The following is a 25878-nucleotide window of genomic DNA, read 5'->3' on the forward strand; positions in this document are numbered from 1 at the left end:
TAGTACCTGGGCTATATCTCGCCATTCCCTCCTAGCTTGTAGAGTTTCTGATGAGAAGTCAGCTGTGAGTCTGATTGGAGATCCTCTGAGAGTAATCTGACGTTTCTCTCTTGCACATTTTAGGATCTTTTCTTTATGTTTCACTGTGGAGAGTTTAATTACAACGTGTCCTGGTGAGGATCTCTTTTGGTCGTGTTTATTAGGGGTTCTGTGAGCTTCCTGTACTAGGATGTCTCTGTCCTTCTCCAAACCTGGGAAATTTTCTGTTAATATCTCACTAAAAAGGCCTTCTAATCCTTTCTCCCTCTCCATGCCTTCAGGAACTCCTAGAACCCAAATGTTGGGTTTTTTAATAGTATCCTGAAGATTCCCGACAATATGTTTTAGGTTTCTAATTTCCTCTTCTTTTCTTTGGTCTGACTGTCTCCTTTCCTGTGCTCTGTCTTCTAAGTCCGATATTCTCTCTTCTGCTTCACCCATTCTGTTTGTACGGCTCTCTATTGTGTTTTTCATTTGATCTATTGAATTCTTCACTTCAGTCACTATCACAGTTTCCTGTTGTACTAGTTGTTTCGTTTCATTTTGATTCCTCCTTAATATTTCATTTTCACGAGAGAGATTTTCTATCTTGTCCATTAAGGATTTCTGTAGTTCAAGAATTTGTTTTTGAGAACTTCTTAATGTTCTTATCAATTTTTTGAGATCTGCTTCTTGCATTTGTTCTATCTCATCATCTTCTTTTTTTTTAATTTATTTTTTTTGCCTTTGTATGGCTTTATTATTATTATTATTATTTAATCTTTTATTTAATGAATATAAATTTCCAAAGTACGTCTCATGTATTACAATGGCTTCCCCCCCCATACCGTCCCTCCCACCCACAACCCTCCCCTTTCCCACTCCCTCTCCCCTTCCATTCACATCAAGATTCATTTTCGATTATCTTAATATACAGAAGATCAGCTTAGTATACCTTAAGTAAGGATTTCAACAGTTTGCTCCCACACAGAAACATAAAGTGAAAAATAATAGATGATTTTTTTTAAATGATGATGAAATCAGATCAGACCTATTGTCATGTTTAATCCCAGTGAGAGTCAAGTTGGGAATTGATAATTTCTTTCTTTCTTTTTTTTTTTTTTTTTTTTTTTACAGAAGATCAGTTTAGTGTACATTAAGTAAAGATTTCAGTCGTTTGCACGCCCATAGAAACACAAAGTGAAATATACTGTTTGAGTACTCGTTTTAGCATTAAGCCTCAGTGTACAGCACGTTAAGGACAGAGATCCTACATGAGGAGTAAGTGCACAGTGACTCCTGTTGTTGACTTTACCAATTGACACTCCTGTTTATGGCATCAGTAATCTCCCTATGCACCAGTTATGAGTTTCCAAGGCTATGGAAGCCCCTTGAGTTCTCCGACTCTTATCTTGTTTAGACACGGTCATAGTCAAAGTGGAGGTTCTCTCCTCCCTTCAGAGAAAGGCACCTCCTCTTTGAAGACCTGTTCTTTCCACTGGGATCTCACTCACAGAGATCTTTTTGCCAGAGTGTCTTGGCTTTCCATGCCTGAAATACTCTCATGGGCTTTTCAGCCAGATCCGAGTGCCTTTAGGGCTGATTCTGAGGCCAGAGTGCTATTTAGGACATCCGCCATTCTATGAGTCTGCTGAGTATCTCACTTCCCATGTTGGATCACTCTCCCCTTTATTTATTCTATCGGTTGGTGTTAGCAGATACTAGACTTGTTTATGTGCTCCCTTTGACTCTTAGTCCTTTCATTATGATCAATTGTGAACTCAAATTGATCACTTGGAGTAGTGAGATGGCATTGGCACATGCCACCTTGATGGGATTGAATTGGAATCCCCTGGTATGTTTCCAACTCTACCAATTGGGGCAAGTCAGCCCGAGCATGCCCCAAATTATACATCTCTTCCCTCTCTTATTCCCACTCTTATGTTTAACAGGGATCACATTTCAGTTAATTTTCAACACTTAAGAATAACTGTGTGATAATTACAGAATTAAACCAGTCATATTAAGTAGAACAGACAAAAAAAATACTATGAGGGATAATGTATTAAGTTGTCCATTAGCAGTCAGGGCTATGCTGATCAAGTCACCATTTCTCATAGTGTCCATTTCACTTCAGGAGGTTTCCTTTTTGGTGTTCAGTCAGTTGTCACCGATCAGGGAGAACATATGGTATTTGTCCCTTTGGGACTGGCTTACTTCACTCAGCATGATGTGTTCCAGATTCCTCCATTTTGTTGCAAATGACTGGATTTCGTTGTTTCTTACTGTGGTATAGTACTCTAAAGAATACATATCCCATAATTTCTTTATCCAGTCTACCGTTGATGGGCATTTAGGTTGGTTCCAGGTCTTGGCTATTGTGAATTGTGCTGCAATAAACATTAGGGTGCAGACCGCTTTTTTGTTTATCAATTTAAACTCCTTTGGGTAAATTCCAAGGAGTGGGATGGCTGGGTCGAACGGTAGGGTTATATTCAGGTTTCTGAGGAATCTCCAGACTGATTTCCATAGTGGCTTGACCAGTTTGCATTCCCACCAACAGTGGGTTAGTGTCCCTTTTTCCCAACATCCTCGCCAGCATCTGTTGTTGGTAGATTTCTGTATGTGAGCCATTCTAACCGGGGTGAGGTGAAACCTCATTGTGCTTTTGATTTGCATTTCCCTGATTGCTAGTGACCTTGAACATTTTTTCATGTGCCTGTTGGCCATTTGGATTTCCTCTTTTGAAAAATGTCTATTGAGGTCCTTGGCCCATCTCTTAAGTGGGTTGTTGGTTTTGTTTTTGTGGAGTTTCTTGATCTCTTTGTAGATTCTGGTTATTAACCCTTTATCTGTTGCATAGTTTGCAAATAGTTTTTCCCATTCTGTCGGTTGTCTCTTCACTCTCCTGACTGTTTCTTTTGCAGTACAGAAACTTCTCAATCTGAAGTAATCCGAATAGTTGATTTTGGCTTTGACTGCCTGTGCCTCCTGGGTCTTTTCCAGAAACTCTTTGCCTGTGCCAATATCTTGAAGGGTTTCTCCAATGTTCTCTAATAACTTAATGGTGTCAGGACGTAGATTTAGGTCTTTAATCCATGCTGAGTGGATTTTTGTGTAAGGTGTAAGGTAGGGGTCTTGCTTCATGCTTCTGCACGTGGAAATCCAGTTTTCCCAGCACCATTTATTGAATAGACTGTCCTTGCTCCAGGAATTAGTTTTAGATCCTTGATCAACTATAAGTTGGCTGTAGATGTTTGGGTTGATTTCTGGTGTTTCAATTCTGTTGCATTGGTCTATCCATCTGTTTCTGTACCAGTACCATGCTGTTTTGATTACAACTGCCCTGTAGTATGTCCTGAAGTCTGGTATTGTGATGCCTCTGGCTTTGTTTTTGTTGTACAAGATTGCTTTAGCTATTCGAGGTCTCCAGTGTCTGCATATGAATTTCAGCATCATTTTTTCTAGATCTGCGAAGAATGTCTTTGGTATCTTGATTGGGATTGCATTGAATCTATAAATTGCTTTTGGGAGAATGGACATTTTGATGATGTTGATTCTTCCAATCCATGAGCATGGAAGATTTTTCCATTTTTTGGTATCCTCTTCTATTTCTTTCTTTAAGGTTTTGTAGTTTTCATCGTAGAGATCTTTAACGTCCTTGGTTAAGTTTATTCCAAGGTATCTGATTGTTTTTGTAGCTATTGTGAATGGGATTGATCTTAGCAGCTCTTTCTCAGTCATGGCATTGCTTGTGTATACAAAGGCTGTTGATTTTTGTTCATTGATTTTATATCCTGCCACTTTGCCAAACTCCTCTATGAGTTCCAATAGTCTCTTAGTAGAGTTCTTTCGATCCTCTAAGTACAGAATCATATCGTCTGCAAAGAGGGATGGTTTGACTTCTTCCTTCTTGATTTGTATTCCTGTGATTTCTTTTTCTTGTCTGATGGCTCTGGCTAAAACTTCCAGAACTATGTTAAATAGCAGTGGTGAGAGTGGGCATCCCTGCCTGGTGCCAGATTTCAGTGGAAATGCTTCCAACTTTTCCCCATTCAATAGGATGCTGGCTGTGGGTTTTTTATAAATTGCTTTGATTATATTGAGGAATGTTCCTTCTATACCCAATTTGCTTAGAGTTTTCATCATGAAAGGGTGTTGAATTTTATCAAATGCTTTCTCTGCATCAATTGAGATAATCATATGGTTTTTCTTCTGCAGTCTGTTAATGTGGTGAATCACATTGATTGATTTGCGTATGTTGAACCATCCCTGCATACCAGGGATGAATCCCACTTGGTCTGGGTGGATGATTTTCCTGATGTGGTGTTGTATTCTATTGGCCAGAATTTTATTGAGGATTTTTGCGTCTATGTTCATCAGGGATATTGGTCTGTAATTTTCTTTCAGTGCTGCATCTTTCTCTGGCTTAGGGATTAAGGTGATGCTGGCTTCATAGAAAGAATTTGGGAGGATTCCCTCTTTTTCAATTGTTCTGAATAGTTTGAGAAGAATTGGAGTTAGTTCTTCTTTAAATGTCTGGTAGAATTCAGCAGTGAATCCGTCTGGTCCTGGGCTTTTCTTTGTTGGGAGGGCCTTTATGACTGTTTCAATTTCTGTCTCAGTTATGGGTCTGTTTAGGTTTTCGATGTCCTCATGGTTCAATGTAGGTAGGTTGCATGTGTCCAGGAATCTATCCATTTCTGATAGGTTTCCGTGTTTGCTGGCATACAAGTCCTTGTAGTAATTTCTGATGATTCTTTTTATTTCTGTGGTGTCTTTTGTTACGTTTCCTTTTTCATCTCTGATTTTATTGATTTGGGTCTTTTCTCTTCTTTTTTTTAGTTAGTTGGGCCAGTGGGGTGTCAATTTTGTGTATTTTTTCAAAAAACCAGCGCCTCGTTTGGCTGATTTTTTGTAATGTTTTTCTTGATTCAATCCTGTTGATTTCTTCTCTGGTTTTAATTATTTCTCTTCTCCTACTAGATTTGGGTTTGGTTTGCTGCAGTTTTTCTAGGTCCTTGAGGTGCGCTGAAAGCTCATTTATTTGGTACCTTTCCAATTTCTTGGTATAGGCACCTATTGCTATAAATTTGCCTCTCAATACTGCTTTTGCTGTATCCCATAAGTTTTGATATGTTGTGTTGTTGTCTTCATTTACTTCCAGAAAGTTTTTGATTTCTCTTTTGATTTCTTGAATGACCCAGTGTTCATTCAGGAGCATGTTGTTCAATCTCCATGTGTTTGCATACTTTCTGGGGTTTCCTGAGTTGCTAATTTCCAACTTCATCCCGCTGTGGTCTGAGAAGCTGCATGGTATGATTCTAATTCTTTTAAATTTGCTGAGACTTGCTTTATGGCCTAGTATGTGGTCAATCCTAGAGAAGGTTCCATGCGCTGCTGAGAAGAATGTGAAGTCTGTAGATGTAGGGTTGAAAGTTCTGTAGATATCTGTTAGATCCATTTGGGCAATAGTGTCAATTAAATCTGCTGTTTCCTTGTTGATCTTCTGTCCGGATGATCTGTCTATTTCTGAGAGTGGAGTATTGAAGTCCCCCAGTACTATTGTATTGGAATCTAAATCTCCCTTTAAGTCCCTTAACATATCTTTTAAATAGACCGGTGCCCTGTAATTAGGTGCATATACATTTACAATAGTTACATCTTCCTGTTGAATTGAACCCTTAATCATTATATAGTGTCCCTCTTTGTCTCTCTTAACAGTTTTTGTATTAAAGTTTATTTTGTCTGATATTAATATGGCTACACCTGCTTTTTTTTGGTTTCTGTTGGCATGGAATATCTTTTTCCAACCTTTCACTTTCAGTCTGCATGCCTCTTTGTTAGAGAGATGTGTTTCTTGTAGGCAACAAATAGTTGGGTTGTGTTCTGTGAGCCAGTCAGCTAAACGGTGTCTTTTAACTGAAGAATTCAGACCATTAATGTTCAATGTGACTATTGATACGTAGTGACTTTGCCCTGCCATTTTCCCGGAAATATTTTCTAGTATATGCTTTGAGCTTCCCATGCTCTTTTACTGGTAGGTGTTCTTCCTTTCCCTTCTTTCATATTGATGACCGTGTTTCTGTGTTTCTGAGTGTAGCACATCTTTAAGTATCTTTTGCAGGGCCGGACGAGTGGCCACAAAGTCTTTCAATTTCTGTTTGCTATGAAAGGTCTTTATTTCACCTTCATTCACAAATGAGAGCTTGGCAGGATATAATATTCTGGGCTGGCAATTTTTCTCTCTTAGCACCTGTGCTATGTCTCGCCATTCCCTCCTAGCTTGTAGGGTTTCTGATGAGAAGTCAGCTGTGAGTCTGATTGGAGATCCTCTGAGAGTAATCTGACGTTTCTCTCTTGCACATTTTAGGATCTTTTCTTTATGTTTCACTGTGGTAAGTTTAATTACCACGTGTCGTGGTGAGGATCTCTTTTGGTCATGTTTATTGGGGGTTCTATGAGCTTCCTGTACTAGGATATCTCTGTCCTTCTCCAAACCTGGAAAGTTCTCTGCTAGTATCTCACTAAAAAGGCCTTCCAATCCTTTCTCTCTCTCCATGCCTTCAGGAACTCCTAGAACTCGAATGTTGGTTTTTTTAATAGTATCCTGTAGATTCCCAACAATATTTTTTAGGTTTCTAATTTCCTCTTCTTTTCTTTGGTTTGACTGTATGTTTTCCTGTGCTCTATCTTCTAAGTCCGATATTCTCTCTTCTGCTTCACCCATTCTGTTTTTAAGGCTTTCTAATGTGTTTGTCATTTGATCTATTGAGCTCTTCATTTCATTTTGATTTCTCTTCACTATAACACTTTCCTGTTCTACTAGTTTCTGAGTTTCATTTTGACTCTTCCTTAAAATTTCGTTTTCATGAGAGAGATTTTCAATCTTGTCCATTAAGGATTTCTGTAGTTCAAGGATTTGCTTTTGAAAACTTCTAAATGTTCTTATCATAAATTTTTTGAAATCCGTATCTTGCATTTCTTCTATCTCATCATCTTCATACTCTTGGCTTGGGGTGTTTTGCTTATTTGGAGGCATCATAGTGTCATCGTTGATCTTGCTCCCTCTATTTCTGTGTTTGTTACTCGGCATAGTTAATTCTTCTTGCGTCACTGTGCGTTTTTTTTTCTTTCTTTTTTTTTTTTTTTATACTGTGTCCGTGTTAAGTGGACTGCCTGCTGTTGGAGGAGCCTTGGAGGCTTGAGATGGGTGCGGCCTGAGAGCTCTGCCTGGTTCTTCCAGGTTAAGGGTGTGCAAAGGTGACACCCTCAGGTTATGCGTGGTAAATCTCTCTCTTTTTATTTATTTATTTATTTTATTTATTCAGGGGGTAAGTAACACCGCAGGGCACGGCTGTGCAGAATTGATGGTATTTAGCTTCCAGTCTTTGGCTCCTCTGGACTCCCACTGGGTTGCCTAGGCTACTGAATTGTAGTGACTCAGTTCCTTAGCTCTCCCCCATTGATATGTAAATCCAGAGAGCAGGCCTGCTCTTTGTCTCTTGGGAATTCTAGCCTTGCAGCCTTGTAACCTTTGCAAGGTTAGGGGGAAGAGAAACCCCCGAAGCTTTTTTTTTTTCCTTCTTTCCGGTAGTGAGTTTGCTGCACTTTCCGGCCCCCCTCTAGATTCTGACCCCCATTTCCCCACCAATGTCTTGGGTTATTGAGCTCACCTCCCCTTCCAGCGCCGATGTGTGGACTCGGAGCCCTGAGCGTCCCAAGTCTCCCCGCTGTTGTCTGTGTGGCATGCACTCCCCTTGGAGCACTGGGGCTTCTGCGGCTCAGTCCCGCGACTTGGCTTCCGCGCGGTGGGCGACCTTGTTCTCCCAGTAGGTCCTCCGATACACGATTCCCGTGCAATTTTTTCCTGGTTCTTTTTTCTGTGGCTACCGTAACTCCCCTTTTATTAAACTAAATTTTCCCGGACTATCGGTGCGCGCCCTCACTATTCCGCCATCTTGGCTCCGATACATGGTCATTTTTATAGAGGGAATTGTGTGTTGGTCTGTTGTGAGGAAGTTTGCATCCAGGGCTGTAGTTCTCGGAGTGACTTTAACTCTGGAAAAGTGAAAACACTTTCATTAATTTTAGAGGCTGAATCATTGAAAATGGTACCTAAGCTATTTTCAGAGATGCCTTATTTTCACAGTCAAGGGAGGGTCGTGAACATTTTAAAAATTACCCATGTGCTAAAAAAAATCTGTATTATCAGGTTTTATTGTTTTACTTATTTATTGCTCTTCAAAAAGAAAGGATTTAATAACCAGTATTGAATAGAGATTCCAAAATGGCAGAACAGGGAGGGAGCTTGTTGCTCTAGGATAGGGGAGGGTTGTAAAAATAAAAGTGGAGAGAGTGCAATCTCAGGGAACAGCTATGGAGAAAACTGTGGTGGAAATAGCATGTAGTGGATCTTTATGGGGGTTATAGACCTGAAGCAGGAAAATAGACACAACACAAGACACCAACAGCCAAGAGCCTCAGCACCATCTTTTTGGATAGTGAGGTGTGACTGGACTGCGGCAGTCCGAGCTACTAGCAATAAAGTTGTGGGGAGAGCCTGTGTGAGTCTGGCTTAGAGCCATTTGGGGGACAGTATACCTGCCAACCTGACTACCCAGCAGAAGTACCCTGCAACTAACTGAGAGAGGGGAGACACCATTTTGAGATGTAGGTAACGGTTACAGCAGCTTGTGTTCACAAGTCCACGGACCAGCCCAGAGGAGACATCTGAGGCTGGCTAGAAGGACTGATGCGGACTGGGTGCCCACTTAGGATTGTGGGCTGCTCCAGCCTCCCAGCATGTCACAAGCTCTGGGGCTCTGGCAGCCTGGGCAGAACGCTGATAGGCAGCTGGCTGTGGGAGTGTCTTCACCTCTCCATGGATGGGATAGACTAACAAAGCGGAGTGGATCCAATGACTGGGAGCCTTTTGTGCTGGGACAGTGGAAACAGTGTGTTTGTATGGGAGGGTGTAGGGTGTGGCTAAGTTTCTGGGCAGTAGCTGTATGTGGCTCCATATGCTTAGGGCTCCCTGATTGCCTTTGATGGGTCATTCCTGTGGGATCTGTGCTCAATATGAGGACTGCACAGATCATTTGGATCTTGTGGCAGCATGGATGACTATTGTACCCACTGGGCCTAGAGCCTGGGTCTTGGAATAGAGGAGCTGAGTATGAGACTATGCCAACAGAGCTGATTAAACTTCCCCCCTGATTAAAGAAAAAGATTTGACATGCCCAATATGGATGTCATTTTGGATGCTCCCTTTACCCTGGAGCACTGAACAGAGCTTCCTGGCCACACCCAGCATACTCCCCTGGGCATGCACTGAAAAAGCACACAGAGGCGTAGTCCAAAGATAAAAGCCATCAGAAGGAGGAAAAAAACTCAACAAGTATTTCCACAAATGCCTGAACATAAATGCAGCAATTCAAGAAACAGGAATTAGGAAGACAACATGATACCCCAAGGAAACACTAGCACTTCAGTACTAGAATGAAGATGAAGAGATTAAATGCCAGAAATGGAATTTAAAAGTCAAAGGATTACTCAGATGTAATCAGAAGCAAATCCCAGAATTATATAAATCCATATATGATGTGAATGAAAATTTTCTCATGAAACAGAGATATTAAAGAAAAAGTGAAGTACTGGCAAAGAAGAATTCAATAAGGCATTAAAAATGGCATTAACAATAGGTTCTTAAAAATTTTACATAAGACCAAAAGGAGAAATTAGAAAAATTAAAGTTGGAGGTTTATGGGATGCTCTGAAATAGCCCAACATACAAGTCTTTGGAGTTTTGGAAGGCATGAAAAGAGAATGAATTAGAAGGCATTTTTAGTGAAATAAATACAGAAAACTTCCCAAATTAGGAGAAAGAAATGTCCAGGTAAAGGGAGCACATAGACTCCTAATAGAAATAATCAGAAAGATCTTCAGCATGACGTGTTGTAGTGAACTTTCCAAGTAAAACATAAAGAAAAGATTCTAAAATTTGCAAGCGAGAAATACCATATTAGTTTGATGATCTCCAGTTAAACTCACAAAACTCACAGCTGACTTATCAGAAAATCTTCAGTCCAGGAGAGCATGGCAAGATATAATCAAGTCTTAAGAGAAAAAAAAAAAAGTCAACCTAGAGTACTGTACCCTGAAAAGGTCTTACTTATGAATGAAGGTGAAATAATAAAGACTTCCATGACAGAAATTGGAAAAATTTGTCACCACCTGCCCAGCCTTAAAAAAAAAATGCTTGGAGATTTGCTACACTCAGAAACACAGAAACATGGTCACCACTGTGAAAGAATGTGAAGGCAAAATATTTCCCAGTTAAAGCCCAAGGAAAATCCAAGTTAAACAGTAGGAATACGCAAAATGGAGGACAAAATTGATACTTACCAATAGTTAACACTGCATTTAAAAGGCGTCAAGTCTCCAGTTATAAGCTGCTGCTGAGGTATAACAGGCAAAGCTGCTACCTGCAGTGCCAGCATTCTATATGGGCACTAGTTCAAGTCCTGGTGGCTCCACTTCCAAGCCAACTATCTGCTATAGCCTGGAAAAGCAGTAGAAGACTGTCCAAGCCTTTCGGCCCCTGCACCCACTTGGGAGACCCAGAAGAAGCTCCTGGCTCTTGGGTTTGGATCGGCACAGCTTTGCCTGTTGCAGCCATTTGGGATGGACCAGCAGATGGAAGACCTGTCTGTCTGTATGTCTGTCTCTCTCTGCCTGTACCTCTCTGTAACTCTTTCAAATAATAAATAAAATATTTGTATAGACCGGCTGAATGGTTAAAAAATAACATTCGTCTGTTTGCTGCCTCCAAAGAAGACATCACACCAACAAAGATACAACAGACTGAAAGAAAGGAAAAGATACTTCATGCTAACAGAAATCAAAAAAGAGCTGGTGTAGCCATCCTAGTATCAGACAAAGTAGGCTTTGACATAAAAGAGAGACAAAGAAGGGCACTATGAAATGACTGGTGGATCAATTCAACAGGAGATGTGACTATAATAAATGTAATATGCACCCAACTGCAGGGAAAGTGGATTTTACAAGGAAATATTAATGGATTTAAAGAGGCATAGACTGTAATACAGTAGTAATGGGGGACTTATAGTACCCCATTTTCAGCAAAGGACAGAGAAATCAGACAGAAAAATCAGAAATGAAATAGTAGAGTTTAATGACACTACAAACCAAATGGACCTAATGGCTATCTTCAGAACTTCTCATCCTACAATTGCAGAATACAGAGTCTCACCAGTACAAGGAAGTTTCTCTAGGACAGATCATATTCTAGGCCATAAAGCAAGTCTCAGCAAATTAAAAAAAAATCGAAGTCTTACCATGCATCTTCTCTGACCAAAACGGAATCAAGCTGGAAGTCAGCAACTTAAGAATTTCTAGACCATATGCAAAAATATGGAGACTGAACAACATGTTCCTGAATGAACACTGAAGAAATCAAAAGAGAAATCAAAAAAATTTCTGGAAACAAAAGACAACAGTACAACATATCAGAAATTATGGGTATAACTAAAGTAGTGTTAAGAGGAGGAAAGTTTGTAGCAATTGGTGCCTACATCATGAAAGTGGAAAGGCACCAATAAATGAGCTATCAGTGTATCTCAAGGACTAGAAAAACAACAGCAAAGCAAATCCAAAATTATGAGAAAAGAAATAAGAAATTTTAAAAATAGAAACCCAAACCTACAAAAGATAGCAAAATAAAGATCTGTTTTACTGAAAACATAAAAATTGATACACCATTGACCCACCAGAAAAAGAGAAGACCCAAATCAATAACATTAGAAAAGAAAAAGGAAATATAACAGATTACCACAGAAATAAAAAACATTAATCAGGAATCACTACAAAGAGCTTCATGCCAACAAATTGGGAAACCTAGAAAGTTGGAGTCCTGCACCAGCCAGTCCAGGGGTTCCCAAAGGTGTGATAGGGTCAGCACAGGAAGAAATGAGAGACAAATGGACAGCAAGGCTGATGGCATGGCTCTGGCGCTTGAGCACCAGGCTTTATTTTTATATCATAAGTCACATAATGATTTTCCTTACAGTAACAAGTCTGTTACCCATTCTCATGTAGTAACAATTTCTTTGATTTTCAAGGGCATATTCAGAGCATGGGTTACTATCAGACAGATGCAAGATAATGGGCTGCGCATATGAGCCAAGGCCTCGAGTGCTGTCAAGTTATGCAGAAATTGGCTACACAGCTAGAATATTACCTTCCTAATCTAATCTTTACTGAAGTACTAGTGTTCAAAGCAGGCCCTTTTTAAAATGTATCCCTTCTTTTGCAGTTCTTTCCGTAACTCTTTATTTATTGTGCTTTTCTAAAGGTTCACTTAGATCTATTCCTCAGTTTTGACATCCTAACCATACTGGTATTTGTAGCACGTATTGAATTAAAGCTTTAATAACATTTACCTTTATTTTAGTGGGAAGTATACACCAGGAGCCTATTGCCTTTTAATTCTTTTCCACAAACAACTCAACTTTGCATAAAGCATCAACCCCTTCTCCTATACCAACATTCTTCTTGATTAAAATTTTACAAAGCAATGGACATTTTGGGGATTACGAGACCAAGCGCTCTTCCCTAACATTAGAAATACAGCTATCATTAGCAGGACCACCAGGAAGTTCTAGCTTCTTATACAGAGTGCAATTCCCAACAAACCTAAAACCACCAAGAGGACCTTAGCTGTTGTTCTCATGCCTTGCTGAGACAGACCTTCTGCTGTGACCTTGTCAGCTAGCTGAAAGTGCCTTGGCCTTGCCACTAGAAGAAATGGATAGATTCCTGGACATGCACAACCTAACAAAATTGATTCATGAAGATACACAAAACCTAAACAGACCAGTAACCAAGACAAAAATCCAATCAATAATAAATACCCTCCCAACAAAGAAAAGCTCAGAATAGGTTGGCTTCACTGCTGAATTCCACCAAACATTTAAAGTGGAACTAACTAGAATTCTTTTCAAGCTATACAAAACAATTGAAAGGGAGCGAATCTTCCCAAACATTCAGCCTACATCATTTTAATTCCAGTACCTGCAGAAGATAAAGAGAACTACATACCAGTTTCCCTGATGAACACATATGCAAAAATCCTCAACAAAATAATAGCCAGTTGAATCCAGCAACACATCATAAATACCATTCACACAGACCAAGTGGGATTTATCCCCAGAATGCATGGATGGTTCCACATTCACAAATCAATCAACATGATACAACACATTAACAAACTTAGAACAAAAAAAAAAATCTCAGTAGATGTCGAGAAAGCACCTTAAGCAAGTTGTTTATAGAGGGAACACTCCTCAACACAAGCAAGGCAATTTATGACAAACCCTGGGCCAGCGATTTTATTGAATGGGGAAAAGTTGGAAGCAACACTGAGATCTGGAACCAGACAAGGGCACCCACTCTCTCTGTTGCTGTTCAATATAGGCCTAGAAGTTTTAGCCAGAACTTTTAGGAAGGAAAAATACATGAAAGAGATACAAATTGGGAATGAGGAAGTCAAATTATCCTTATTTACAGACATGATTCAATAAATAAGGAATTCAAAAGACTGCACTAAGAGACTATTGAAAGGCAAAAAACTATTTGGTAAAGTAGCAGGACATACAATGAAATAGCCTTTGTGTACACAGATAATGCCATGGCTGAGAAAGAACTTCTCAGATCAAAACCATTCACAATGGATTCACAATAAATTAAACACCTTGGAATAAGTTTAAACAAGGACATCAAAGATATCTACAATGAAAAATACAAAATATTAAAGAAATAAATAGAAAAAGACACAAAAAATGGAAACTACCATGTTCATGGATTGGAAGAATGAACATCATTAAAATATCCATACTACCAAAAGCCATTTACAGATTCAGTGTGTCCCTGTTAGTGTTTTCAGCCATGACCAAGAACGACAACCAAGACCACGCTGAGCCTCAATAAGTTCCATTAGGGCAAAGAACTTCCAGGAGCAGCATCAGAGGGAGAGGAGCTCAGAGTGCATGTGTAGAGCTGGAGTTTTATAGGGAACTTGTGTCAAGGGAGTTCAGAGTTAGGTGGGAGGAGAGTTGAAGTGGCCAAACAAAACAAGGTGGGATTCGGGCTGGAGCATCTGGAGAGGATACTAGATACCATGAGATGGTGTTCCTGACACAAGGAGTCATCAGGGCTGCCTCATTTATAGCTGTGGCAGTAATAGGGACCTGGAAGCACAGGATCTCTGACTTGTAACTGGGAGCAGTTGCGGGAATGGTGAAGCTCAGAAAGTCTCTCAGGCCTGATTTGTAGCTAGGACAGATTATGAGAATGGTGAAGCTCTCTAGGAGTGTGCCACCAATGTTTTTATTTTCTTGATGCCAGGAAAGAGTATGGGAGATATCTTGGACCTGTGTGGATTTAGGACTCTCATAATCCCAGTCAAGATAACAAGGGCATTCTTTTCAGATACAGAAAAAATACGATGCTGAATTCATTTGGAAACACAAGAAATCTCAAAAAACAAAGCTGGAGGCATCACATTCCCAGATTTCAAAACATAATAAAGAGCATTTATAATCACAACAGCCTAGTACAGGCATAAAAACAGATGAATAAGATAATTGAATAGAATAGAAACTCCAGAAATCAATTCACACATCTACAACCAACTTATCTTTGACAGAGGAGCTAAAATCTATCCCTGGAGTGAGAACAATGTCTCACACAATTGATGTTGGAAAAACTGGATCTCCACATGCTGAAGTATGAAGTAAGACCCCTACCTTCCACCTTACACAAAAATACACTCAAAATGGTTCAAAGACCTAAATCTATGACATAGTACTGTGAAATTATTAGATAACCTTGGGGAAACCCTGAAAGACCCTGGGATGGGTGAAGTTTTCTTGGGAATGACCCCAGAAGCACAGAAATACAAAGACAAATTGATAAATGGAATTGCTCAAATTGAGAAGCTTCTGCACTGCAAAAGAAACATCCAGCAAAGTGAAGAGGCAACTGACAGAATGGGAGAAGATATTTACAAACTATGCAGCTGATAAAGGATTAATATCCAGAATATATAGAGAAATCAATAAACTGTACAACAGTAAAACAGTCTAGTTAAGAAATGGGCAAAGAACTTGAATGTACACTTCTCAATAGGGAAAATCCAGGGGCCAGCACTGTGTGTTAACAGGTAAAGAAGCATCCTGCAGTGCTGGAATCCTATATGGGTGCCGGTTCAAGACCCACTTCTGATCCAGCTCTCTGCTATGGCCTGGGATAGCAGTAGAAGATGGTTGGTCCAAATCCTTGGGCCGCCTTAGGAGACCCAGTGGAATCACCTGGATCCTGACTTTGGATTGCCAAAGCTCTGGATATTGGGGCCATTTAGGGGGTGAACCAGCAGCTGGGAGATCTCTGTGTCTCTATGCCTGTGCTTCTCTGTAACTCTGCCTTTCAAATAAATAAATCTTGAAAGAAGAAGAAATCCAAATAGCCAACACACAGAAGAAAAAGTGCTCAGGATCAGTGGCCATTAGCAAAATGCAAATCAAAACCACAATGGTGCTTCAACTCACCCGTTACAAAGGCTTTCATTCAAAAATCAACAAATAACAAATGTTGATTAAGGATGTGGGGGGAAAAAAGTTGCCCTAATCCACTACTGCTGGGAATATAAAACTGTACAGCCACAGTGGAAGACAGTTTGGAGAATGTTCAATGCAGGTCAGTTCACAGTAGCTAAGATATGGCATCAAGCCAGATGTCTGTCAGCTGAAGACTGGAAAAAGAATTAATGCTATATGTACACTGTAGGATACTACACAGTGGAAAAATAAAAATGAAATCCTGTTGTTTGCAACAAAATGGATAGAACTGGAAACCATTATACTTAGTAAAATAAGCCAGTCCCAAAAAGATAAGTACCTTATGTTTTTCCTGATCTGTGGTAACAAATAGAATACCTGAAAGTAATATATAGAGGTGAAATTGACACTCTCAGTTGCAATGACTTTCAATAGCTCTTGTCTTCACTGTTAAGGAACAGTTTTTTTCATACTATTTGTTAATCTTATGTGAATAAAGTTAATTGAAAATAGATCTTAGCAAAAAATAAGAATGGGACTAGGAGAAGGAGGAGGAAGAAGAGCAGGAGTATGGGTGTGAGAGCAGTTAGGTTTGCAAACAGTCATTATGTTCCTATATTTGTGTGTATGAAATGCATGGTTTGTATACCTTACATTTAAAAAATGTTGTTTTACACTCAAAAGGAATATATTCATTATAAACCAAAAAAAAAAACCCTACCAATATTTATAATCAGATGTATGAAAGACTGAAGATGTTTCATGTGAAATTTCAGTTCCATAGTTTGGGATTTTTTTTTTCTCTAAGTAAATTGATCTTGAAAATCAACTTTACCACCTTACAGGAGACTATACATTTATTTATTTGATAATAGCAGGGAATTAGAATATATTTAAGAGTGATTCCAGTTAGATAAAGTTTTTACATTTTAATGTTCATTTCTTTAAAACTTAGCAAAGTCCAAATTGATTGATTGTAGGAGTGTTTCATAAATTAACTGTAAGAATTGTATAATGTTATATTAGTGTAAAAGCCGCATTTTTTTCTGACACATCATCTTTTGATTTTGTGAATGACCTGGGTTTCTGTTTGGATGTTTTGGTTTATATGCTGATCTATTTTGAAAACACTTCCTTTATACCAGGCAAAAGATCAATTATTTTCTTCCTAATATACCAAAAAACCTTCACTTTAACTGGATTTTGTTTGTAAGACTTTGCCCTCTTCTTTCACTCTCTTATTCTCTCCCAATCTTTTCCACACCAGTATAAAATGCTACTTGAACTTTTTTTTCTAGAATTTTCAAGCTAATCCACCATAAGCAGAATTTATCCTATAAATACTAAATTTTGACAGTTGAATACTTCTCAAGACTATGATACTATTTAGTAGGCATTTTTAAGCAACAAATTTGGCCATTAGAATGTTGATATTGCTTAATAAAAAAGATTTTTTTGCTTAAATGCAGATGATGGAGGCTACACTTATAATGTCAACATGAGTTCTTCTAGGGGACCCTTTGCAGTTAAAAGAGGTCCATCTTCAAGAAGTGGAGGTCCTCCTCCTAAAAGATCTGCTCCTTCTGTTCCAGCAAGAAGCAATAGTGCAGTGAGAGGACGAGGTAAATATTATGCAACAACAAGTTTTCTTTCCTTAGAACTAAAGTTGTTTTCTTATGAATGAAAATGAGTTAAATTGGATTAATGTTTAAACCTAAGAAGCAACATAGAAATAGTAAATCTGCCTATCTACTTGCCTATGTATTTCTGCATCTTATTATTTGGAATTTGGAATTGGAATTGCAATTTGGAATTTGGAAATTCAGGATGAAGAGATAAATTCAGTTACCCATAATAGATGTAATAGGTAATTAATGACCATAGTAGTAAAACCATTCCTTCATTAATTCATTACAGAATCTATTACATTTTATTAAAAGTCCCCTCCAACATTCTTTGATTGTAAGGCTGCTTTTCCTCAAGATTCTCTTGAAAATTATGTCCTGTGAGAATTGTCTCACATGTTTAACTTTGGGTTGTATATTTTAACAGCTGGTTTTATGTTCTTAAAGTAATTATAAAATAACTGAAACTTGGCAATCATAACATTGTTAGTGCTAAGATCACAGAACTATTTCTGTTCAAGGCATCCTTTTTGATTGTGAGGCTAGTAATAAACACAGAAAAACATGAACGATAATTTATTTCTTATGGCAAGGAAATACAGAGAAATCAATAGAAGACATTTTATGTAACATTTACATAATAGTTAAGGAAGGAGTCAGTTCATGTCACTTGCATAGTTGTGAAATGTATGGAAGATCTAATAGTGCAGGAAAGATTGAACTTTTTTTTTTTTTTTTTTTTGGACAGGCAGAGTGGACAGTGAGAGAGAGAGACAGAGAGAAAGGTCTTCCTTTGCCGTTGGTTCACACTCCAATGGCCGCCGCGGCTTGCGCGCTGCGGCCGGCGCACCGCGCTGATCCGATGGCAGGAGCCAGGTACTTATCCTGGTCTCCCATGGGGTGAAGGGCCCAAGCACTTGGGCCATCCTCCACTGCACTCCTGGCCACAGCAGAGAGCTGGTCTGGAAGAGGGGCTACCGGGACAGAATCCGGCGCCCCGACCGGGACTAGAACCCGGTGTGCCGGCGCCGCAAGGTGGAGGATTAGCCTAGTGAGCCGCGGCGCCAGCCGGAAAGATTGAACTTTAATGTAATTGTCACTGGTGGACTAATGAAGAGATTTGAAGTGAACTAAAAGCAGGAAAGCACACAAAAAAGGTGTGAGAACAAATAAAACAGATAACGTTTAGGAGGAGATTTAAAATAAGGTCCTGGATTACAAAGCAGAAGTAAGAACATTTATTAGTAAAGAGGCTTAACAACATAATATCTTACTTCATGTAAAGAGAGAAGTATAATCTCTAGTTCTGTTTTTAAACTTTGGTACAGTGGGTTCTTGATGCTGCCATTATCCAGTTTACCTTGAATACAGTTATCAGTGAATACAGATATCTGCATCTTCAGAATACATACGGAGCAAACCTATTTCCATTAGAGGATTAGCCAGTGAGTGCTTAAAACATGAAACGCTGATCTCTAGGAATTGAGGAATAAGAATTAACACAAGACAAGATTTGAGAAAATTGCTTGCTTTAAAAGGTACAGTTTTCCCCAAATGAATATTCCATTACATTACTAATATGCAAGGGTAAGCTAGTTCATTAGCAGTAAAATAAAACTAGCCACTTGGTAATAATTTAGGAAATAAAAAAATTTAGCTTGTAATAATTTTTCAGTTAAAAGGTAGCAGAGTTTGTGTATGTAAGATGGATTGAATAGCAAGATGGCTTTCTTAGCTAAGAAATAAAAAATAAAAAATGAACTCTATGAAGTAAATAGTTTGAATGTTTACATTTTTGTCATTAATATTCATTAGTAGGGAGCTCTTATTTACCCTAACAGTTAAGATGCAAATGAAGATAGTGTCCCACATTGTACTACTTAAGTTCATTTTTCAGTTCAGGTCCCACCCTCCTGTTAATGCAGACTGCAGAAGGTAGTGCTGACTGATAAGTAATGGAGTTCCTGCCAAACAGTAGGGAACCTGGATTCAGATCTCTCTTTCAACTTCCTCTGTGGCTTTTGTGGGGCATTTGGAGAGGGGGATGAGAGTTTGTTCTTTTGCTTCAAAATTGTTTATTTTTAATTTAAAAACAAGCATTTAAAATATATTTCATATGTAAAGGAATAAATGAAGATGCAAAAATGTTTTTTAAAGATTTTATTTACTTATTGGAGAGGTAGAGTTACAGGCAGTGAGAGGGAAAGACAGAGAGAAAGGTCTTCCTTCCGTTGGTTCGCTCCCCAAATGGCTGAAATGGCCGGAGCTGCACTGATCCGAAGCCAGGAGCAGGAGCTTCTTCCAGGTCTTCTCCCATGCAGGTGCAGGGCCCAAAGGAATTGGGCCATCTTCTCCTGCTTTCCCAGGCCATAGCAGAGAACTAGATTGGGAGAGAAGCAGCCGGGACTAGAACTGGTGTCCATATGGCTTGCCAGCACTGCAGGCGGAGGATTAACATACTGATCTATAGCACCGGCCCTGGATTTTAATATAATTTATTGGAAAGGCAGAGTAGCAAATTACCATCTGGTGGTTCATTTCCCAAAGGGCTGCAACAGTAAGGGCTGGGCCAGAAAGAATTCAGGAACAGGAAACTCCATCCTGATCTCTCACAATAGGTGACAAGGTGCTAAATACGGGCCATCCTCTGCTTTCTCTCTAGATACGTTAGCAAGAAACTGATTAAAAAACAGAGTAGCCAGGAATTGAGCTGGTTTTCTGACATGGGAACCAGACTTTGCAGGTGGTAGATAAATGTGCTGTGAGACAATGTTGGCCCCCAGAAAGTCTTTTCTAAAGAAGTTTTTAAGCACTAAAATTGGTGTTTCATTTGCTGCTTGTTTATGAGAATCATTGGTCCTGAAGGCATATTAAGATACATACAACTATGAGAAATTTTCCTGAGTTACATACTTTTAGCCATTCAGGGTAGGGCAGGGCAGGGGGAGACATTAGAAATATGCAAAGGCAGGGGCTGGCACTGTAGCGTAGCGGGTAAAGCCGCTGCCGGCAGTGCTGGCATCTCATGTGGTGCTGGTTCGAGACCCGGCCTGCTCCACTTCCAATCCAGCTCTCTGCTATGGCCTGGGAAAGCAGTAGAGGATGGCCCAAGTCCTTGGGCCCCTGCACCCACATGGGAGACCTGGAAGAAGCTCCCGGCTCCTGGCTTCGCATCAGCGCGGCTTTGGCCATTGCAGCCAGTTGGGAAATGAACCAGCAGATGGAAGACCTTTCTCTCTCTCTCTCTCTCTCTCTCTCTCTCTCTCTCTCTCTGACTCTCCTTTTCTCTCTGTGTAACTCTTTCAAATGACAAATAAATCTTTTAAAAATATGCAAAGGCAAAGAGAATATATAGTATAAAACATAAAATATAACAAAGTCTTGTTAGGAGAATGAATGGGAAAGAGGATTAATTGATAACAGAACTTTATTTTGAAAGACTCTAAAGAAAAAAGAAAGAAGTATGTTAAGGATAACTTAGGTCCTTTAAAAACTGAGGTGGCTACAGAAAAAAGTGAAATTTTTGAAAATGAGGCAGTTATGTAAAACAAAATAAGAAATAGTTCCAAAGTTTACAGTAGCCTGAATTCAGATTTTTCCACTCTACCATAATGTGAAAGAACTATGTACTTCAAATTTTGAATTTTGCTATTTTCCTGGCTGGTGATAGGTGATCTTTTACTCTCCTCTGATACGGGGTAGTGAAAGTAAGCTGCAGTTCCCAGTAACCCCTGTGATCTTATATTTCTGTAGAAGTATGTTGTGTTAGTAACTGGCTGCGATGTTCAGGAGATATAATATATTAAATTCATATTTAACTTAAGGAGGATTTTGACTTAGAACTAAATTATGAGAAGCATCTGTATTTACAAAAAGGTTTTGTTGCACTAAGTTGCCAATGCTGGTATGTAAAAACAAATGAGTTAAACAGCAAGAAGACTGGAGTATACTGAGGCTTTTTAAAAAAAGAAAACAGGTTGAAAGGATAGTGACAGATTTGTTTCAACTAGTCTTTACACTAAATTGTAATTACTTGGTTTAATTTTGTGTTTGAAATTTGAATAGTAAAAAGAACAGGAATAATGGACCAGTATGATGAACAATTATAAGCAGTAAGAGTGAAGACAAGTTTTTAAGAATAATTTGATGTGATGAGAAGGGATAGATAACTGAAATGATGACACATGCAAGGGAAGGATAGTCAAGTGCAAAAGGAACAGAAGGAGACATTCAATGAAGGAAAATGTGTAAGTAATCTTATTTTTGAGGTTTTGTCTACATAAGGTAACATTATTTTAAACTTTCTGTGTAGAGAGGGAACATAACAAGAAAAAAATGTGAATAACGTTTAAGCGGTAAACAGAAAAGCATTGATGGAGTCTTGGAATAATTTTTGACTTCTGTAAAGAGGAAAAAATGTTCTTTGAGGTACTTAATGTTATGATGTTGAAACTAAAGGTCCTGAATCACGCGGGAGAGAGAATTATGGAGATCTACCGCGTAGAAAGCCAGTGTCTTCCCGGAGAGATTACTATGTGTCACCAAGAGGTGGTGGTTATGCTGCAAAAGATAGGTAAAGGAAATCAGTTTTTAATTTTAAAATTAACAGTTTGGTATTATGTAAGAGCCACTTCCATTTAGACCTCAAAATATTGCCTTACACCAGAGAAAATCTTTACCAATTAAACATTACATCCCAAAGTTCCCCCCCCTCTCAACCCCTGACAAATAGCATGTTTATTTTATCTGTATGATCTATAGAGGATAGTTCATGTGATCTTTTGTGTCTCCTTTTCCTTAGCATGTTTTTAAGATTCGCTGACATTATAGCATGTATTTGGTACTTATGTTATTTTATTTCTTTTATTTATTTGAAAGAGTTACAGACAAGTAGAAACAGAGATCTCTCATTCACTGTTTCAATCCCCAAATGTCTGGAACAGCCGGAGCTGAGCTGGTCCACAGCCAGGAACAAAAGCTTATTCTGAGTCTCCCTCTTGGATGCAGGGGCCCAAGAAAGTGGATCATCTTCTACTGCTTTGCCAGGCTATAGCAGAGAGCTGGATCAGAAGTGGAGCAGCCAGGACTCAAAGCAGTGCTAACATATGGGATGCCAGCACTGCAGGCGGTGGTCTTACCTTCTGTGCCACAGCCTCACCCTATTTAAGTTCTTTTCTAACATAATATTCCTAGGATCATTCAAATCATATTTGAGTATCTGTTTCCAGTTACTTTGGATATATACATAAATAACTGCAATTATTGAGGGAAGTAATAATTAGGTTTAATTTTTTGATGAGTCATTAAATTACAACATAGCAGTTGCACCAGTTTATTTTATATTACCAATACTCTAGGATCCCAGTGTGTTTATATCCTCTCTTTTTTCCATTTTTAAAAAGATTTTATTTATTTATTTGAAAGATAGCATTACAGACAGTGAGAGGGAGAGATAGAAAGAGAAAGGTCTTCCTTCTGTTGGTTCACTCCCCAGATGGCTGCAGTGGCCAGAGCTGGGCTGATCCGAAGCCAGGAGCCAGGTGTTTCCTGCCGGTCTCCTGTGCAGGTGCAGGGGCCCAAGGACTTGGACCATCCTCTACTGCTATCCCAGGCCATGTCAGAGAGCTGGATTGGAAGAGGGGCAGCAGGGACTAGAACTGGCACCTATATGGGATGCCGGTGCCACTGGCAGAGGAACAACTCACTGTGCCGCAGAGCTGGCCCCTTTTTCAAATTTTTTTTTTTTAGTATAGACTTTGTAGTAGATAGGAAACATGTCTTTATTTGGTCATCATTTTCATTTTCCTAATGAATTACGGAGTTGTGTCATGTACTTTTAGCCCATTTGTATGTAGTATTTGAAGGAATACTGTTCAATAACTTCGCTGATTTTTTGTGTGTGTTTAAGAGATAGTGTTTTTGTGTTTTGTACTTTAGAAATTAATATTTTAAAACCCACTGCTTTTAAGTTACAGAGATTATCCAGGTTCCCAAGAAGGCAAGGATTATGGTCCTCCAACTAGAGACGTTGTGTACCATGATTATGGCCATTCTAGTCCTCGGGATGAACATTTCTCTAGAGGATATAGGTACCTTGAAAATTCTGTGCTTATCAATTATGTTACTGAAATTGGTAATTTTTAAATTAATTAAATCTTTCCTAAATCTAGTGACCGTGGTGGCTATGGTCGCAATAGAGATTATTCTGAGCATCCAAGTAGAGGCTTTTATAGAGATGCATTTGACAATTATGGTAAGTGTCCAATTTTGATTTGTGTAGTATAGATTCAGCTAAACCAGCCACATGGTGAATATAATTTTACTCACAAAATGTAAATTGTCTATTATGGTCTCTTGACTAGATTGAGAATATTGAGCCAAACAGTTTGCTATTAATGAAAGTTAATCTTTCCTCCCATTGGGAAGTTTAATCTTTACATTTTAAAATAATGAGTGTGACAATGTTATGTATAGGATCTGCATGAAACATTAAAATTCACTCTGTTTTCAGAGGAAGTAAATATTTGTTACTTTCAACTTAAGACCCCTGCCTACTTCAGCTTAATTGATGTCATTAGAGGCAGATAAAAGCAATGTTTTCTCAACTGTTTAATAACCAGTATCATGGTGTAATGATACCCAAAAAGTGTTGAAGTTTTGCTTTCTGATCATTGAACTGCAGGGAATTCCCGTGGCGTACTATCTGCACGAGGGCCTCCACTGACTTACAGTGGAAACAATCGTTACGAAGATTGTAACAGTACACGAGATGGATATGGTGGAAATCGGGACAGTTACTCAAGCAGTCGAAGTGACATGTATCCAACTGGTCGTGCACGTGGTAGCAGACGGGAACGAGGGTTCCCACCTTCTCTGGACAGGGTGTACTATGTTCCTCATGGATCATATGGTAGTTCAAGTTGTGGGGCTTCTAGAGGCAGTCAGGGGAGAGGCCAGTCTGAAAGAGGAGGACGAAGAAGGTACTAAAACAAAAATTACACTTGTTTGCCAAACTTCCTTTGCAGACAGAAAATTTAAATGCTACTTTTCTTGTGTTGTAAGTACTAGCTATTAAAAGAAATACCTTGGTTTTGGAGGAGGGGGCATATATTAACTTCTCTTCTGTGACTTTTCCCTTTTACAATATATAGATAGATTTGTTTAAAGTAATGTCAGTGTCGCTGTTGAGAAATAAACGTTTCTTCTTGAGAGTGTTTGTACTGTTAAAAGTTCTTAGAATAAAAGTTTGCACAAAACCCTGTGTCCCGTTGCATTGTTCTTTGTTGCATGTATGTCACTACACCAGCCCTTAAACTATCTTTATATTATAAAGAAATAATTACTTGAAAGAGGGTGAGCCGGCACCGTGGCTCAATAGGCTAATCCTCCACGTGCGGCGCCAGCACCCCAGGTTCTAGACCCGGTTGGGGTGCTGGATTCTGTCCCGGTTGCTCCTTTCTTCCAGTCCAGCTCTCTGCTGTGGCCTGGGAGTGCAATGGAGGATGGCCCAAGTCCTTGGGAGACCAGGAGAGGCGAGTGGCTCCTGGCTTCGGATCAGCGCGGTGTGCCGGCCGCAGCGCTCTGGCCGCAGTGGCTACTGGGGGGCGAACCAACCAAAAAGGAAGACCTTTCTCTCTGTCTCTCTCTGTCTGTCTCTCTGTCTGTCTCTCTCTCTCTCTTTCTCTCTCACTGTCCACACTCTGCCTGTCAGAAAGAAAGAAAGAAAGAAAGAAAGAAAGAAAGAAAGAAAGAAAGAAAGAAAGAAAGAAAGAAAGAAAGAAAGAAAGAAAAGAAAGAGGGTGAGACTGTTTTACATCCACTGATTTACTCTCCAAGTGGCCATAATAACCCGGGCTGGACTGAACCGGAGCTTCACCTTGGTATCCCACATGGGTGGCAAGAGGCCTAAGCACTTGGACCATCTTCTGCCGATTTCCCAGATGTGTGAGCAGGGAGCTGGACTGGAAGTGGAGCAGCCAGGACTCAAACCAGCACCCATATTAGGTGCCTGCCATCGCAGGAGGCGGCTCTACCTCCTGTACTACAATGCCAACTCTAAACTAATGAGTTTTTTAAAAGTACCCTTGTATTTGAAATTTCATTTGTGTCATTAAATTTCTTCATGGCAAGATGGCCTTAATTAAGCAGGATAAGCAAATCATTAAGTTGCTCTTTTTAAAAAGTGAAACATGTAAAAAGGTTTGAGAAGTCTCCAGAATGGCTTTAAAACTCATTGTCCATGGACCAGCACTGTGGTGTAGCAAGTAAAGCTGCTGCCTGCAGTGCCAGCATCTCATACAGGAGCTGGATTGAGACCGGCTGCTCCACTTCCCAGCCAGCTCTCTGCTGTGGCCTGGGAAAGCTGTGGAAGATGGCCCAAGTCCTTGGGCCCCTGCACCCATGTGGGAGACCTGGGAGAAGCACCTGGTGGAGCTTCAGATCAGTGCAGCTCTGGCCATTGCAGCCAATTGGGGAGTGAACCAGAAGATGGGGGACCTCTCTCTGCTTCTCCTCTCCCTGTGTAACTCTAACTTTCAAGTAAAGTAAATAAATCTTAAAAAATAATCACTGTCCTAATACTAAGTTTTTGTGTGTGT

The 25878-nt window shown here is 39.5% G+C and overlaps 1 protein-coding gene across 1 annotated transcript in view; it reads left to right on the top strand.

The window, feature by feature from the left end:
• Positions 1–24527, top strand: part of LOC149119169 (RNA-binding motif protein, X chromosome-like) — a 30747-nt gene extending 6220 nt beyond the window's left edge. Inside the window, exons 3-7 of the mRNA XM_089325291.1 lie at positions 17126–17278; positions 21740–21854; positions 23251–23370; positions 23452–23534; positions 23964–24527. Of these exons, the coding sequence (XP_089181417.1) occupies positions 17126–17278; positions 21740–21854; positions 23251–23370; positions 23452–23534; positions 23964–24268 (776 nt within the window). The 3' untranslated portion in view covers positions 24269–24527. The remainder of the gene's footprint in view (positions 1–17125; positions 17279–21739; positions 21855–23250; positions 23371–23451; positions 23535–23963) is intronic.
• Positions 24528–25878: the final 1351 nt, after the last annotated feature.

The sequence above is a fragment of the Oryctolagus cuniculus genome, chromosome Y (assembly GCF_051225735.1).
Source record: "Oryctolagus cuniculus isolate XC-2025 breed Fujian yellow rabbit chromosome Y, ASM5122573v1, whole genome shotgun sequence".
NCBI lineage: Eukaryota > Metazoa > Chordata > Mammalia > Lagomorpha > Leporidae > Oryctolagus > Oryctolagus cuniculus.